General features: G+C 41.1%; 1 protein-coding gene across 4 annotated transcripts in view; it reads left to right on the top strand.

Annotated features, from left to right (window-relative positions):
* LOC126278460 (DNA polymerase lambda-like) overlaps positions 1-13,989 on the top strand; it is a 163,237-nt gene extending 149,248 nt beyond the window's left edge. For 3 of the 4 annotated variants that reach the window (XM_049978596.1, XM_049978593.1, XM_049978592.1), the window contains one exon: positions 12,931-13,987. In XM_049978596.1, the coding sequence (XP_049834553.1) occupies positions 12,931-13,035 (105 nt within the window). In that variant the 3' untranslated portion in view covers positions 13,036-13,987. Of the gene's footprint in view, positions 1-12,930 lie in introns of all 4 variants that reach the window. The other variant, XM_049978594.1, reaches the window with a different exon arrangement.
* The last annotated feature ends 2,486 nt before the right edge of the window (positions 13,990-16,475 follow it).

Genomic DNA, 16,475 nt, shown 5'->3' with positions numbered 1-16,475 from the left:
AGTTCGTTCATTTTTACCAACTTGGCTAAAAAGCTGGCTCCAGTGCCTAACTCAAAAACGACTACTGCAAATGAAAGATGTCAAGTTATCTAAGCCGTAGAGCATGAAATTTCATGTTAAAAAAGAATATAGCTTTTCAGTTTTAGGCACACTCAAACATACATACATTTGAAAGTCAAAGTAATTCGATTTTGTTGTTTTTTTGTAAGTAAGAAAGAACTCTATATAAATGGGAAAAAAGTGTGTTGCTTTGTCACATGCAGGGATTTCTGCAGTAAGGCCACAGTCATTTCTATCTTCACTATTGATTGCCCTCAGTACATTCATGTACAAAGATTTGGATCAAGATTTATTATTGACTCTCTTAGTGCAGTTGGATTTGCAGCTCCATATATGGAAGCTTTCCTGCCTGAGGCATCCTTGACTGTACAACCTGAGCAGCCTAACATAACCAGTGAAGGCTTCATCTCTGATAATGCCGATTTTAACATCTGCATGATTAATGGGTTTATAACTTTCCATCTTGTGGGAGAAATCATAGCAGTCCCCTACACAGCTGTTTAGTCTGACAGGAACATTGGTCGGGAAAGAAGGTGTTCAGTGTCTAAATTCTTGTCTACCCAAGATGTCTATCAGATGTCATTTCTGATGAAGATATAAATGCTGCAGTCGCACAGGAGAAGTTACTAGCAAATAGGAGGACAAGAACCACTTGATTTTTAAGCTCTTGTGGAAATTTGAGGATAGAGGTATGAAAGTACTGCAGCCAGAAGAAGAAGCCAATTCAGTAATTGTGGAAACATCTATTTCCCAAGTTGCTAAGTCTGACAGTGCAGCATTCATAAGTGAGGACATTGGCATGCTTGTTCTCATAACGGGTCGAGGAAACCACTACAACAACCTGTACTTCTACAAACCGGGAAGAAGGAAATCAGCAGGAGTGTAATACTCTAGCAGTTCTTTTAATTTTGATCCTGCATTTACCCTTTTCAGTAATGCCTTCACAGAATGTCATAGCACACTGTTTTAGCCAAGAAATAGGGAAATTACTAAACCTTATGGAGTAACAACTGCACCTCAAAGTTCTTGTTAAACACTCAGTCTTTCAAGACTTAATAGCATAAGCTGGAGAATAGCTGATTTTAGCACTGTATGGAAATTCCAACTGCACTACTTTGTACGAGTTCAGGTACTAGCTTCTTGTAAAGTCTGCTCTGAGAAAATCTTTCAAACATGAAAGGCTACCTCCAACATTGGACACAACATGGTGGCACTCACTGCAATTCTACCATCAAGTGCAATCTTGGCTGGGGAAGAAAAGATTGTCATTCTTGTTTCCTGTGAGGATGAGAAAAGGTGTGGCACCACACACACTACCGAAGACAGTTTCATGCTCATGCAAAACAGGATGAACAGCATTATGTTGATGTCGCAATACTGGACTGAACTACCCCTCGATGAGCCAGCATTGTTGTGGCTTATATTGCAAGAATGCTTCAGAAATTGGGCTTGACAAGGATGAGGAGGAGATAGGAGGTACACCCAAGGATGGGGAAGTTGGTGAAGGTGGTGCTATGAATCCTGAAGAACAGATGCTGCACCAGGACCTGCTGCAGTCTTCCAAATGACCTGGATGGAATTTAAATTTGATAAAATGTTAATCTCTGATTTTTAATTTTTTTTAATGTTGTCATGCCCTTCTATTTGTTCCATTTGTACAAATTATATATTGCTCATACGTAAATACAATTGGCCATTACCATGTATTTGGTTTTCATTTTAGCATTCCACTCTTACCAATTAAGGCTGGAATAAAAGTGAATGAAGATACACATGAATGAAGAATATTAGAAAGCTATACATAGAGAACACGTATGTGCTCATTAAAGAGCAGTCTTCCCACTGGAAATTTCATTTCATTGAATAATTTTGACTTAAAAGAACAACAACAGAATGAAATTACTCTGGCTTTCAAGTGTATGAAAGCATAATAGTGCCAGAAGATGTAAAACTAGATGCTTTTGTAACATGAAATTTCATAAGTTTGATAACTTTAAATTTTTTATTTGGAATAGCTGTTTTTGAGTTATAGATGTTGGAACCAGCTTTTTAGCCAAGTTGACAAAAATGAACGAAATTTTACAGCTGATTGTGGCCAAATGGCTGCATCAATTTTGACATTTAAAAGGTCATTTGATGCAAAATTTATGCTCTTTCAATTTTGTATGGGTAACATTTCCAAGAGAGTGCAGTTTACAAGTAACTGGCAAAATCCTGATACAAGTGCTAAAAAGTTGTCCTGGGGGTTTTGGAGGTTAATAACTTGGACTCAGAACACTGTATGAACAAGATTTAAAAAAAAAAACTTCTTCCTCACTTTTTGCAAGCAAAAAGTATCTCGTTCCTGGACTACTCTTGGTGTGGCATCCTATGCCCAAAATTTTTCCAGCCAATAACCATAATTATTCGTATTGATCATATTCCCTCCCACATCCTTGTGCATTTTCGCGTTTTATTTTCCAAACGTACATACCTGTGGCCCATGAACTCCCATACCTCATCCATTCCTTCTTCCCATGTTTTTGTATTTTAACATATTTGTGTATATTTTTACGTAATTTCACATATTTCCATGTGTCTTCATGTATTTTTACTTATTGTACATGTTTTTTTGTGAATTTGTGTGTTGCTGCATGCCTGTAGCATCTTTATGCACCTTTTACTGTTGTCCAGCTCTCACCACAACTTGACACCTTCATATGCCCATTTCCTATGTCACTTCACATTTCCCCAATGCCATCCCTACCACAATGAACTCTTGGACCATATTTTTGCATCAGTTTTAAAAAGCATCCCTTTTCCTGGCAAAAATTCAGTCTCACATCCTGTCACGTAAATGCTGCTTAAACCGTGGAATGTCCCCCAATGGCCTAGCCAGAAAAATTCCATTCTCTGAATCCCACTCTTTTCACAATGACCTTCACATTTTCAGATTCCCCCAGTCCCTGTCCTTCACAAACCTAGTACTATAAAATTACATTTCCATGGCACAGGAATCCCAGAACCACCTCTGTTCCCTTTACAAGATACAAGAACTGTACAATCCCTACTACATATGTCACATTTCTGAAATTGAATCTCTTGCTCTCCAGCACCGGGAAGAGTGCTCCACACACCACCTCCATGAATTATCCACACACCACCTCCATGAGTTATCCAACCTGCTGAAACCTTAGGGCACAATTATCCAACTCCTGCCCTACCCACATTGTTCCTCCTTGTAAACCTGTCACAGCACCCAGACCCTGCTTAGCAGACCTCTTCAACATACCACATCCACTAAAATCTTCTATTAGCATGTCACCAAATCCATAGCCAAAACAATCCTGGAACACTGTCTTTGCAATGGATACTCTTCTTTTCCAACAAAAGCCAACATCATTCCAACACTGAACCCCACCTTTCCAGTTCGTACCACCATCCAAACATGATCCTTCCACCCACCCATCCCTCCTCAGGTACCTTTCTAAGAACACCAACCTTTCAACAGAGACCAGAACAGCCATACTCAGTCTCAAGACAGACCCTGACCTTATCATCTTGCCTGCAGACAAAAGTCTTCACCACTGCCATGATGAGTCATAATGACTACCTGATGGAAGGCCCCTGCAACTGTCTGGCTCACCCACCCACAAACACTGCCAGAGTGATCCCATCTCAAAAGTCCAACATAATCTCCAACCCCATCTTAAATTCTTTGGGGCGTACCAAAACTTCATCCCTGAATGCATTTCCTTCCTCACAACTGCAACACCCTGCTCACTCACCTTCTACATGCTGCCTATAATTTTCAGATGCAACAATCCTGGACACCCCCTTGTAGCTGGTTATTGTGTCCCTACTGAAAGGATTTTGGCCTTTATTGACCAACGCCTCCAACCAATTGCTCATAATCTAGCCTCCCATGAGAAACATTCCGATCACTTCCTTCACCGACTCTCCACCATTCCCACTCCTTTACTACCTGTTTCCCTACTGGTCACTATTGACGCCACTTCCCTGTACATCAACATTCCTCATGCCCAAGGTCTTGCCACAGTCGAACACTACCATTCCCAGTGTCCTTCAGACTCCAAACCCACTACTCATTCCTCATATACCTAACTAATTGTATCCTAGCATGTAACTACATCTTCTTTGAAGGGAATGTATACAAAGAGATCTGCTGTCTAGCCGTGGGCACCCCTGTGGTACCCTCATATGCCAACCTGTTTATGGTCCATCTCAAACAAACTTGGCTAGCCTCCCAAAACCCCAAACCTATGGTCTGTTTCAGGTTCAGTTATGATATATTCATGATACGGATCCAGTGCCAAGACATCTTATCCTCATTCCTTCACTAGCTCAACACTTTCTCTCTGATTCATTTCACTTGGACCTCCCCAACTGAATGTGCCATCTTCCTGGTCATTGACCTCCTCCTCTCTGATGGCTCTATCCACGCCTCACTCCACATTAAACCCACCAACCACCGACATTACCTGCACTTTAACAGCTGCTATCACTTCCACACCAAAAACTCCCTACACACAGTCTCAGCATCCCAGGACAGCGTATGTGCAGGGACAAGATTTCCCTTTCTCAGTATATTGAAAACTTCACAGAGGCCTTCACAAACAGGCACTGTCCTCTTGACCTAGCCTGGAAAGATTTCCCATGTCGTTTCCCCATACATCCGCAACCCTCCCGCCACCCCCCAAGAGCCAACTACAAAAGAGTGCCCCCTTCATCACTCAATACTACCCTTGATTGGAATAAATGAACCACATATTTCGTCAGGGCTTTGATTATCTAGCGTCATTCCCTGAAATGATAGACATCCTACCCAAGATCCTTCCCATCCTTCCTAAACTGGTGTTTTGTTGTCCAGTGAATTTCCACAATATATTGGTCACTCCTGTCATTCCCCATCCCAACCCCAACCACTTGCTGCAGTGCTCATATCTCTGTGCAAGACTTGCACAGTCCATCCACCCAGCACCTCCTATTCCGCACCATCAAAGGCCGGGCCACCTGTGAAAGCAGCCATGTCATATACCAGCTCTGCTACAACCATTCCACAGTGTGTTATATTGGTATGAATACCAACCCACTGCCCATCAGGATGGATGGCCACTTCCAAACTGTGGCCAAGAGCAAAACAGACAACCTTGTGGCACAACATGCAGCTGGGGATATACCATGCTTGATTTCAATGGCTGCTTCAGAGCATTTATTAATTAAATTATTTATTATATCTAAAAACAAAGATGATGTAAGTTACCAAATGAAAGCGTTGGTATGTTGATAGACACACTAACACACACACACACACACACACACACACACACACACACACACACACATACATACAAAATACAAGCTTTTGCAACCCACGGTTGCTTCATCAGGAAAGAGGGAAGAAGAGGGAAAGATGAAAGGATCTGGGTTTTAAGGGACAGGGTAAGGAGTCATTCCAATCCCGGGAGCGGAAAGACTTACCTTAGGGGGAAAAAGGGACAGGTATACACTCGCGCGCGCACACACACACACACACACATATCCATTCGCACATATACAGACACAAGCAGACATTGTAAAGGCAAAGAGTTTGGGCAGAGATGTCAGTCAAGGCAGAAGTACAGAGGCAAAGATGTTGTTGAATGACAGGTGAGCGGCGGCAACTAGAAATTAGCAAAGGTGGAGGCCTGGTGGGTAATGGGAAGAGAGGATGTATTGAAGGGCAAGTTCCCATCTCCGGAGTTCTGATAGGTTGGTGTAAGTGGGAAGTATCCAGATAACCCTACCCTCTGGCTCCTACCCTTCACCTCCGGTGTGAAACCTGTCCCATGCACCTTCCCACCACCACCACCACCACCACCACCACCACCACCACCACCACCACCTACTCCAGTCCTATAACCTGGAAGGTGTACACAATCAAAGGCAGAGACACGTATGGAAGCACCCACGTGATTTACCAACTGATCTGCCTACACTGTGAAGCTTTCTATGTATGAATGACCATCAACAAACTGTCCATTTGCATGAACAGACACAGGCAGACAGTGTTTGTTGGTAATGAGGATCACCCTGTGGCTAAACATGCCTTGGTGCACGGCCAGCACATCTTAGCACAGTGTTACACTGTCCGAGTCATCTGGATACTTCCTACCAACACCAACCTATCCGAACTCCGGAGATGGGAACTTGACCATCAATATATTCGCGCTTCCCATTACCCACCAGGCCTCAACCTCCACTAATTTCTAGTTGCCGCCACTCATACCTCACCTGTCATTCAACAACATCTTTGCCTCTGTACTTCCGCCTCGACTGACATCTCTGCGCAAACTCTTTGCCTTTACAATGTCTGCTTGTGGCTGTATATGTGCGGATGAATATGTGTGTGTGTGTGCTAGTTTATACCTGTCCCTTTTTCCCCCTAAGGTAAGTATTTCCGCTCCCGGGATTCGAATGACTCCTTACCCTCTCCTTTAAAACCCACATCCTTTCGTCTTTCCTGATGAAGCAACTGTGGGTTGCGAAAGTTTGAATTGTGTGTGTGTGTTTGTGTGTGTTAGTGTCTCTATCAACATACCAACGCTTTCGTTTGGTAAGTTACATCATCTTTTTTTTTTAGATATATTTTTCCCACGTGGAATATTTCCCTCTATTATATTTATATCATTACTTTGAACCCCACAATTGCGTTTGTTATTGTCACTGTTGCATTTCGAAATCTTTTCAGTCATCTTACGTTCTCTTTTTGTTTGTGCAAGTAGTTTCACTATGTATTCATCTTCTCCTTTTTAGCATAATCTAACATACAATTTTATCCTGCCTGTATATACTCAATAATATGTAACCCACTTCCAAACTATAACCAAATTTTTTTTCCCGCTTTCAACACTACCGCTGTTATAAAATCCACCGTTCCCAACTCACAAACAGTTCATTTCACCCATTAAACAACCATTTCGGCTAGTTCTAACAACTTTCGCTGTATCTCAATTTCTATTTACTGTCCTACACTCATACTCTCTGCTGAAAATATCACTTTGCCACGAAGAAAAATAATCCTGATCCTACTCCTAATGATCCAACTCCCCAAAACACTATCCAAATTGGACCCTGCCTGGAACAGTTCTGTCCTCCATAACAGCAGGACCCACTTCCTCTTCCTCAAAATCACCCTCTCCAAACATTCCAGGAATTTCTCACTTCCAGCCTCGCCTCTCAATCCTCCTTGAAAAACCTTAATCCTACTCCCAACACCACCACAGCTGAAGCCCAAGTTATCTGTGATCTGAAGGCTGACCAATCCATCATCTTTCTTCTGGCGGACAAGGGTTCCACGACTGTGGTACTTTATCGTCGGGAGTATGTGGCTGAGGGACTGTGTCAGCTTTCAGACAACACTACATACAAAGTTTGCCAAGGTAATCCCATTCCTGATGTCCAGGCGGAGCTTCAAGAAATCTTCAGAACCTTAGGCCCCCTACAGAACCTTTAACCTGACTCCATCAACCTCCTGACCCCATCGACACCCTGCACCCCTGCCTTCTACCTACTTCCTAAAAGTCACAAACCTAATCATTTCGGCTGCCCCATTGTAGCTGGTTACCAAGCCCCCACAGAACGTATCTCTGCCTACGTAGATCAACACCTTCAACCCATTACATGCAGTCTCCCATCCTTCATCAAAGACACCAACCACTTTCTCGAACACCTGGAATCCTTATCCAATCTGTTACCCCCGGAAACCATCCTTGTAACCATTGATGCCACTTCCTTATACACAAATATTCCGCAGGTCCAGTGCCTCGCTGCGATGGAGCACTTCCTTTCACGCTGATCACCAGCCACCCTACCCAAAACCTCTTTCCTCAATACCTTCCTCATCCTGACTCACAACTTCTTCATATTTGAAGGCCAGACATACCAACAATTAAAGGGAACAGCCATGGGTACCAGGATGGCCCCATCGTACGCCAACCTATTTATGGGTCGATTAGAGGAAGCCTTCTTGGTTACCCAGGCCTGCTAACCCAAAGTTTGGTACAGATTTATTGATGACATCTTCATGATCTGGACTCACAGTGCAGAAGAACTCCAGAATTTCCTCACCAACCTCAACTCCTTTGGTTCCGTCAGATTCACCTGGTCCTACTCCAAATCCCATGCCACTTTCCTTGACGTTGACCTCCATCTGTCCAATGGCCAACTTCATACATCCGTCCACATCAAACCCACCAACAAGCAACAGCACCTCCATTATGACAGCTGCCACCCATTCCACATCAAACGGTCCCTTCCCTACAGCCTTGGTCTTCGTGGCAAACAAATCTGCTCCAGTCCTTAATCCCTGAACCATTACACCAACAACCTGAAAACAGCTTTCACAGTCTTCATGGCAAACAAATCGTCTCCAGTCCTGAATCCCTGAACCATTACACCAACAACCTGAAAACAGCTTTCACATCCCGCAACTACCCTCCCAACCTGGTACAGAAGCAAATAACCAGAGCTACCTCCCCATCCCCTCAAACCCAGAACCTCCCACTGAAGAACCACAAAAGTGCCCCACTTGTGACAGGATACTTTCCAGAACTGAATCAGACTCTGAATGTGGCTCTCCAGCAGGGATGTGACTTCCTCAAATCCTGCCCTGAAATGAGATTCCTCCCCACTCCACCAAGAGTGTCCTTCCGCTGTCCACCTAACCTTCATAACCCCTTGGTCCATCCCTATGAAATCCTCAAACCACCTTCCCTACCATCTGGCTCCTACCCTTGGAACTGCCCCCGGTGTAAAACCTGTCCCATGCACCCTCCCACTCCACCTACTCCAGTGCTGTAACCCGGAAGGTGTACACGATCAAAGGCAGAGCCACATGTGAAAGCACCCACGTGATTTACCAACTGACCTGCCTACACTGTGAAGCTTTCTATGTGGGAATGACCAGCAACATACTGTCCATTTGCATGAACAGACACAGGCAGACAGTGTTTGTTGGTAATCAGGATCACCCTGTGGCTAAACATGCCTTGGTGCATGGCCAGCACATCTTGGCACAGTGTTACACCGTCCGGGTTATCTGGATACTTCCCACTAACACCAACCTGTCAGAACTCCGGAGATGGGAACTTTCCCTTCAGTATATCCTCTCTTCTCGTTATCTGCCAGGCCTCAACCTCCGCTAATTTCAAGTTGCCGCCGCCCATACCTTATCTGTCTTTCAACAACATCTTTGCCTCTGTACTTCCGCCTCGACTGACATCTCTCCCAAACTTTTTGCCTTTACAATGTCTGCTTGTGTCTGTATATGTGCGGATGGATATGTCTGTGTGTGCGCGCAAGTGTATACCTCTCCCTTTTTCCCCCTAATGTAAGTCTTTCCGCTCCCGGGATTCGAATGACTCCTCACCCTCTCCCTTAAAACCCACATCCTTTTGTCTTTCCCGCTTTCCTGATGAAGCAACTGTGGGTTGCGAAAGCTTGAATTTTGTGTGCGTGTTTGTGTTTGTTAGTGTCTCTATCAACATACCAACGCTTTCGTTTGGTAAGTTACATCATCTTTTTTTTTTTTTTTTTTAGATATATTTTTCCCAATTGGAATGTTTCCTCTATTATATTCATATTATTTATTATTATTTATTAAATTTTAATTAAATAAATTAAAGCCTCAGAAACTAGGTCATCTAGATCCTCCCTCTACTATCAGCTTTTCTGAACTGCGCAGGTGGGTGTTATCCTTACAACACATTCTCTATTCCTTAAATTATAGCGCCCTTGTACTACCATAACTCACTGTCCACACATCCTCCACCCAACAATTTCTGCCCTCTCTGCCCTATCATCATCTACGTTTTCATGGTCTCTCACCCTCATTGTTCACTGCCCTCTACCAGTACACCCACCCATCCTTTCACCATCTCTGCTCCTCTCCACTTCCACTCCCTGTTTCCTCCTCTCCTCCAGATTCCACCTCCTGATGCTGCCCCTGGCAGTCTTGTTAGGCCACCATTTAGTTTCTGCACACCCCACCAGACTGCACTCTTCTCTCCCCCTACCTGTATCCTGCTTTCCCTCACCCCAATCCAGATTGCTTTTCGTGTGACAGTCACATTCCATTAGGAGCTGCTAGTGGTAGTGGTCATGTGTGCATGCTTGCTTGTGTGAACGTGTGTGTTTTCCTTGTTGAAGAAGGCTTTGGCAGAAAGCTATAATTTGTGACAGCCTTTGTGTTGTGCCTGTGTGTAACTCAGTGAGTCACCTTTATGCTGAGCAGCAATCTGTTCTTCTCCCGGTATAGTTAATGCTCATTCAGGAGGAGTAAGCAGTAGGTACACTGTGTAAAGCAGATAACCGTAAGTGTTACAGAAATGATTTTCAAGGTCTTGGAATTCTTACACTCCCTTCCAAATACTTTTACTCGTTAATGGATTCTGTTGTTGATAGTAAAAATCCTTTTCATCTGAACGGTGATTTACACATTCGCCATACGAGACACAAAAAATAATTTTCATTTAGACTTTACCTTCTTGACTGTGGTTCACAATGGTGGAATTTACATTGACAGGTAGATATTCAGCAAGCTTCTATCTAAAGTAAAGCAGGAAATTGGGAATTTTTACCAATTCAAAACAAAATTAAAAGTATAAATCATTAGCTTCTCTTACATATTATGTGAAAATCAGTTTTCAGGGACTGAAAAGTTTTGTTAGCTACATGGCAAGTAACATCATTTGCTACCAAGCTGCATGATAAGTGGTAAATCACAGTAAACAGAAGTTAATATTCACAAATGTGGAAAAATATTTTTAACACTTTGATTGTAATCAAATGCAGGGTAACTTTTTGATTCCAGCATTGCGGAAATCATGGGGTTCTGAGGTAAAGAACTTGTCGAGCCATGTTTGGAGCACATTCTCATCTGGAAAGAAAGTTCCTTGAAGGTTGTTTGATAGAGAGCAGGGAAGGTGAAAATCCAAGAGTGCAAGATCAGGTGACTAAGGTAGTGCAGATTGGCTTCCCAGCTCATCTCTTTGTCAGTCTACCAGAATGTGGTTGGTTGTTATCGAGGAGTAGCCTCACTTCATACAATCTTTCTAATTATTATTCTTGTACTATGAGTGCAAGACATGTCAGTTGTTGACAATAAAGATCAGCAGTGATGGTTATACCTCAGGGAAGCAATTCGTAATACACCATACAGTTGCAGTTCCATCTGATGCACAACGTTATCTTTTGTGGATGTGCACTGTTCTTTGTATAGAGTGTTGTTGCTTTGTTTGGGCTCCACCATTCCTTTCTTTTCCTGATGTTAGCATAAAGACACCATTTCTCATCAACAGTAATGATACAGGATAGGAATGTTGTTCACAAGCCAGTTGACAATGAGCAAGCAGAGATGCACATATGACCACCCTCTGATTTTTGTTATATTGGCTTAGAGCCTACAGTACTCATACATGCGATTTTCAAACCCTTTTCATTGCAAGCAAAAGTCGCACAATGGCAGAATGATCACAGTTTATCACATCTACCAGTTCTTGGGTACACTGATACAGATCATTGTGGATTGATACATTTAAACAATCTTCATCAAACCCTGAAGGTCTTCCTGAATGTAAAGAGTCACTAATGTCAAAATGATCCTCTTCAAAAAGAGAAAACTATTTTCTTTCTGTTTTCTGTCCAATGGCATTATCTCCATACATGGTGCAAATATTTCTGGCTGCCTGCACTGCTGTCACCCCTCAGTTGAACTCAAACAGAAGGATGTGTTGGAAATGTTCCAATTTCTTCATTTGGCACTCCATTTCCTAGCATCCACAGCTCCACTCATTATCTCCAAATGACAATATGTAAATTCAAATAGCAACAGTGAACTACAAATGAAAAATGATAATCAGTAAATAAATTTATAGCAACCAGAATAGCAACATGCAAAATAAAAATGCTGCAAAGTTATGCACCAACCTAATAATTGGTGAACAAATGCTACCTATGATGTATGGAATCTGAAGATCGATCACCAGCATGTGGCTAAAACCAGTTATAACAGTTATCAAATTACATAACTGCGCCTAAAATAAAAAAGGACTGACAGACTATGGTTTGCATGCTGACATCGCAGATTAAAAGTAGGTGCATGAAGGAGACTTTAAACCTGACAGCATTGTCTGCACCAAGATGACATTTATGTTAATGTTTTTTGTGCCATTTTTCATAGAGAAGGTTTAAGGGTTGTTCTTCAATGAAGTAAGTATATTCAGAATAGCTCATCATCGTATATTGTAACTATGGAGATCTTTGTGTTTACTGCACAATAAATCAAAGGCCTTTATTTAGCACCGCCTCATTAGCATACATATGTGTGTGGAAGAAGTTAAATGGCATTTCCAATGTCTGGACTGGGTGCAAGGAACTGAGTTTCCAGAACTTTGTTGTTAGCTCCGCATTTGTCTAATCTCATGATAGTAGCATCACTTTCTCTAAATGTGCTAGTCAATGCTTTAGAATAAATTTTTGGTCAAATCATGTCAGAAAGTGCTCACATTGGACACTTTTTTTGAGACACTAGTACTTTTCATTTTTGTTTACATCATCATCTGCCAAGTTGTATATAAGTTCTGCAGTTATGACCTGTCAGTGCTTTTAACCACTTCTCCTTGCCTCATATAACTCTCTAAGCTTGTGAACAATTTTAACTCTTTCTGACCACTCCCATTCTGTACAGCTTTTTACCATGTGCTGTTTGTATACTGCTGGCTTGTATCCCTGAATACTATAAATATTTTGAAGCAATACTTGTGTATTTTAAATGAAACTAAATTACTAAAATAATTATAAAAATATACAGTACAATTGCTTTTGTTACAGGGCTCAAAAATCATAAAAGGACATATTGTTGACACACCTACAGAAGAGTCAATTTTCCTACATCTCGGTTTGCCTTACCGACGGCCTGAGGAAAGAGATCAGTGAACATTAGAAGAACACCATGTAGTCTTAATATATTACTTTCATACTGCATTAGCTGTGGATTTAGGTATGTTCTGCACAATGTTGGCATGCATAGTTAACTAGTCAGTGTAAAGATCATTCTTTTAGTCTGTTTCTTATCAGCAGACAGTATCAAATTACTGTGGGCTGAAGAAGAAAATTTTGGATTGTTCACAGTGTAGATGGAATAATATGAATACATGTGGGTGATAAATATTATTGTTATTCATATTTGTCCTAATAAATATTTAAAAAAGTTAAACCTTATAAGCCCATTTTATTTATGATATCACAATAAAAAATCAGGTTAACCATGTCACTGGAAATGGAATTTTCTTGTCTGCAAAGATCATTGTTACTTTGTTCCTGATGACTCACTGCAGTCTTCTTATAAAAACTATCTTGAGATCTATCAGTACAATTCACACAATAGGTTGTCAATTTCCATAACACTTGTCATGTCAAGCCAAATGATCATCAGTAATTGTACAATAGTGATGATGCAGAACAATAAAATTTTGTTGAAAACTAGGCATTACTATGTTCTCCAAAAAAACAATGATGCCTGTTTTCATGAAATACAAGTGATCATGCATTTCTCAATAATAGTGAATAATAAGTCACCTGAATCATTGAAAATCACTTATTTGTTGCCTTCAATAGAATAATAATGTACAATAAAAACACTCCAAGTACTATTCAGTTAGAAAAAGTATGTGTGTGTGTGAATGTTTATCAGTGTTGCATGTGATATACAATGGAAATTTGGAGCCTGATTGTTGTGTTGTTAAATAAATGTTGATTGAAGTTAATAGAGCAAGGAAATATGTAAACAAAACTGTATTTTTGTAGCAGATGTTCAAATTTAAGTGATTAATTTTGTGTTTTATTGTTGGTCAATTACTTTCTATTAAAATCTTTTTTATAAACTCTCTGTAATTTGTATTTATTTCACCTATCAATGTATTGCAGTGTTCAAGACACTAGTCTTATGTGCAGAAGTCCATTTGGGTTTCCCCTTGATTATCTCTACCCTGCAATGTCGCCAAGTACATCCCATAACTGTTGTAACATATGAAATCCGTTGCATGGTTGCTGAGATGTTCAGACATTATGCTGGCTTACACTCACCTTTATGGATTCCCTTTGGTGCTACTTGAGTACTTCAGGCTCTGGAGATGTCAACAGAATAGTTATTCAATGTTGGTGGTCTTGTGGACCATTCTGTATTTCAAACTATGTCTGTAATATCAGAGATGTGAACTTTTGCAAAAGAGTTGGAATCCCATCTTGGAAAAGACAGAAAGTCGAGTCCAATTTTAAAAATAAAAGGAAAAAATTATTTTTTTATTTCCAAAATATATGTTAGGTTGATAATTTGTGAAAAGTCAAAACTCAGTTTTAATTCATCACAAAACATGAAAAGTATGAGATATAATGTATATTTATACAGTGCCACAAACAGAAATTTTGTTTACGGGAAGGTGAACTCCAAAAACTTAGCAGAGTGTCATGTTCAAATAACCAGTAGAGCCTGTCAAATGGAGTTTCCGAATGTCAGAAAATGTAGTTGATGGAAGATATTATACCATTCTGTCCCAACTGTTTGTAAAACATATTTACTTATCTTTGTATTTACTTATCTTTGGATTTCTTATTGTTGACTACATTATTACTCAATATGAGAAGAATCAAGAATCAATCTGACTGTAGTTTACTTAGATGCCTTCAATGAGGCACAAAATTCTTTTGAAATTGTGTTCTTCGGGTTTTTATTTTAAAAAGTCCAGACAAGAAACTGATATTTAATGCAGTTAGATATAAAATATTAAATTGCTATCACTCTCTCTCATGGTATCTAAGTATGATTGACAGTGTGCTTCCATATGTTCACCTGAGTTGTTTTTTTTTTTTTTTTTCCTTCAATGACCAATATAGACCAACATAGTTGTCATCTTCACTTCAAGCTATATTACACATACTCATTGTCTCAACTGCAACCGGACTATGGAGTAATTTTGATCTAGCACTGGTATTTATTGCAAAGTTCAACTTTCAGCACCTGCTACGTTCTTTGAGTCTCACTTGTTTTCCAGAGCCAACCCTGTTATTCCAAGAGTTTACTTTGGTAGCTCTACTGGATGATCTGATCAATGAGACCTTAGTAAAATAGTGTGTTGGACCCTATGCATTGTTTACATTCGAAACTCCATTCTGCTTTATTAGGTTTTCAATATTCTTATTTTGCAGACTCTTTAATTATGCTGTCCCAAAAACTTCCATTTGCACCATAATACTGATCTTTTTGTATTTATTTCATTATTATACTTGCAGCAGTGCTTGGTGGCTTATAATTTGCTCGGTTACATTGTTGTGACTTGCGGACCTTTCAAAGTGCCACCGCACAGTTACGCGCGTCCTCTACATGCGGCACTGTCTGCCAGCCATGCAGCAGCTGCACCACCTGAGAGGCCAGCCAGCCAGCCAGCCAGCCAGCGAGCCAGCCAGCCAGCGGCCGCTAGACTTGGACTCAGTGCTGATTTGAATGTTACCGTGTACACATATCTTACGTTGTCTACACGCTCTGTGACTTACATGTGTTGTGTCGTTTTTGAAATGTGTATCCAACTTGATGTTATAACAATTGGTCATGAGAATGGGATTTTTCCTTTTCATCGTTGACCCACAGGTTTCCATGGCTATTTTAGAGCAACTATTATAGGGTCTCATTGAACACCAAATGCTTCTCACATTGGCGATTCACGATTTCGTCGCAGCATCAAATGCTGAGCGTTTCTCATCATTGTCTGTACCTCCTTTTCCTCCTTACGCGACGGCGGAAGACTGGACTGATTACAAAAAATGTCTTCGACAGAACTTCTTGGCATTTCACGTTGTGGGCGACCAAACATGTAAGTCTCTGTTCCTGTAATGGATTTCACCTCAAATGTATCGGTTGTTGTCACAATTGGCTCCTTTGAAAGATCCTGCATCTTTGTCCTTTGCTGAAACGTGCTCACTTCTGTCCGTATATTTTCAAAAGCATACACGTGTGGTAGCCTCTCATGTTGCCTTTTAGTGTTGTCAAAAACAACTGAATCAATCCTATCGCGATTGGGCTGCTGAACTTTATGGCCTCATTGGAAAGTGTCAATTTGTTACTGAAGTTCACAAAGAATCCTACACCGATTCCATGGTTGTTGTTGTGGTCTTCAGTCCTGAGACTGGTTTGATGCAGCTCTCCATGCTACTCTATCCTGTGCAAGCTTCTTCATCTCCCAGTACCTACTGCAACCTACATCCTTCTGAATCTGCTTAGTGTATTCATCTCTTGGTCTCCCTCTATGATCTTTACCCTCCACACTGCCATCCAATACTAAATTGGTGATCCCTTAATGCCTCAGAACATGTCCTACCAACCG

The sequence above is a fragment of the Schistocerca gregaria genome, chromosome 6 (genome assembly GCF_023897955.1).
Source record: "Schistocerca gregaria isolate iqSchGreg1 chromosome 6, iqSchGreg1.2, whole genome shotgun sequence".
Classification (NCBI taxonomy): Eukaryota; Metazoa; Arthropoda; class Insecta; order Orthoptera; family Acrididae; genus Schistocerca; species Schistocerca gregaria.
Note: the sequence above shows the minus strand (reverse complement) of the source record. Positions and strands in the feature narration are given on the sequence as shown.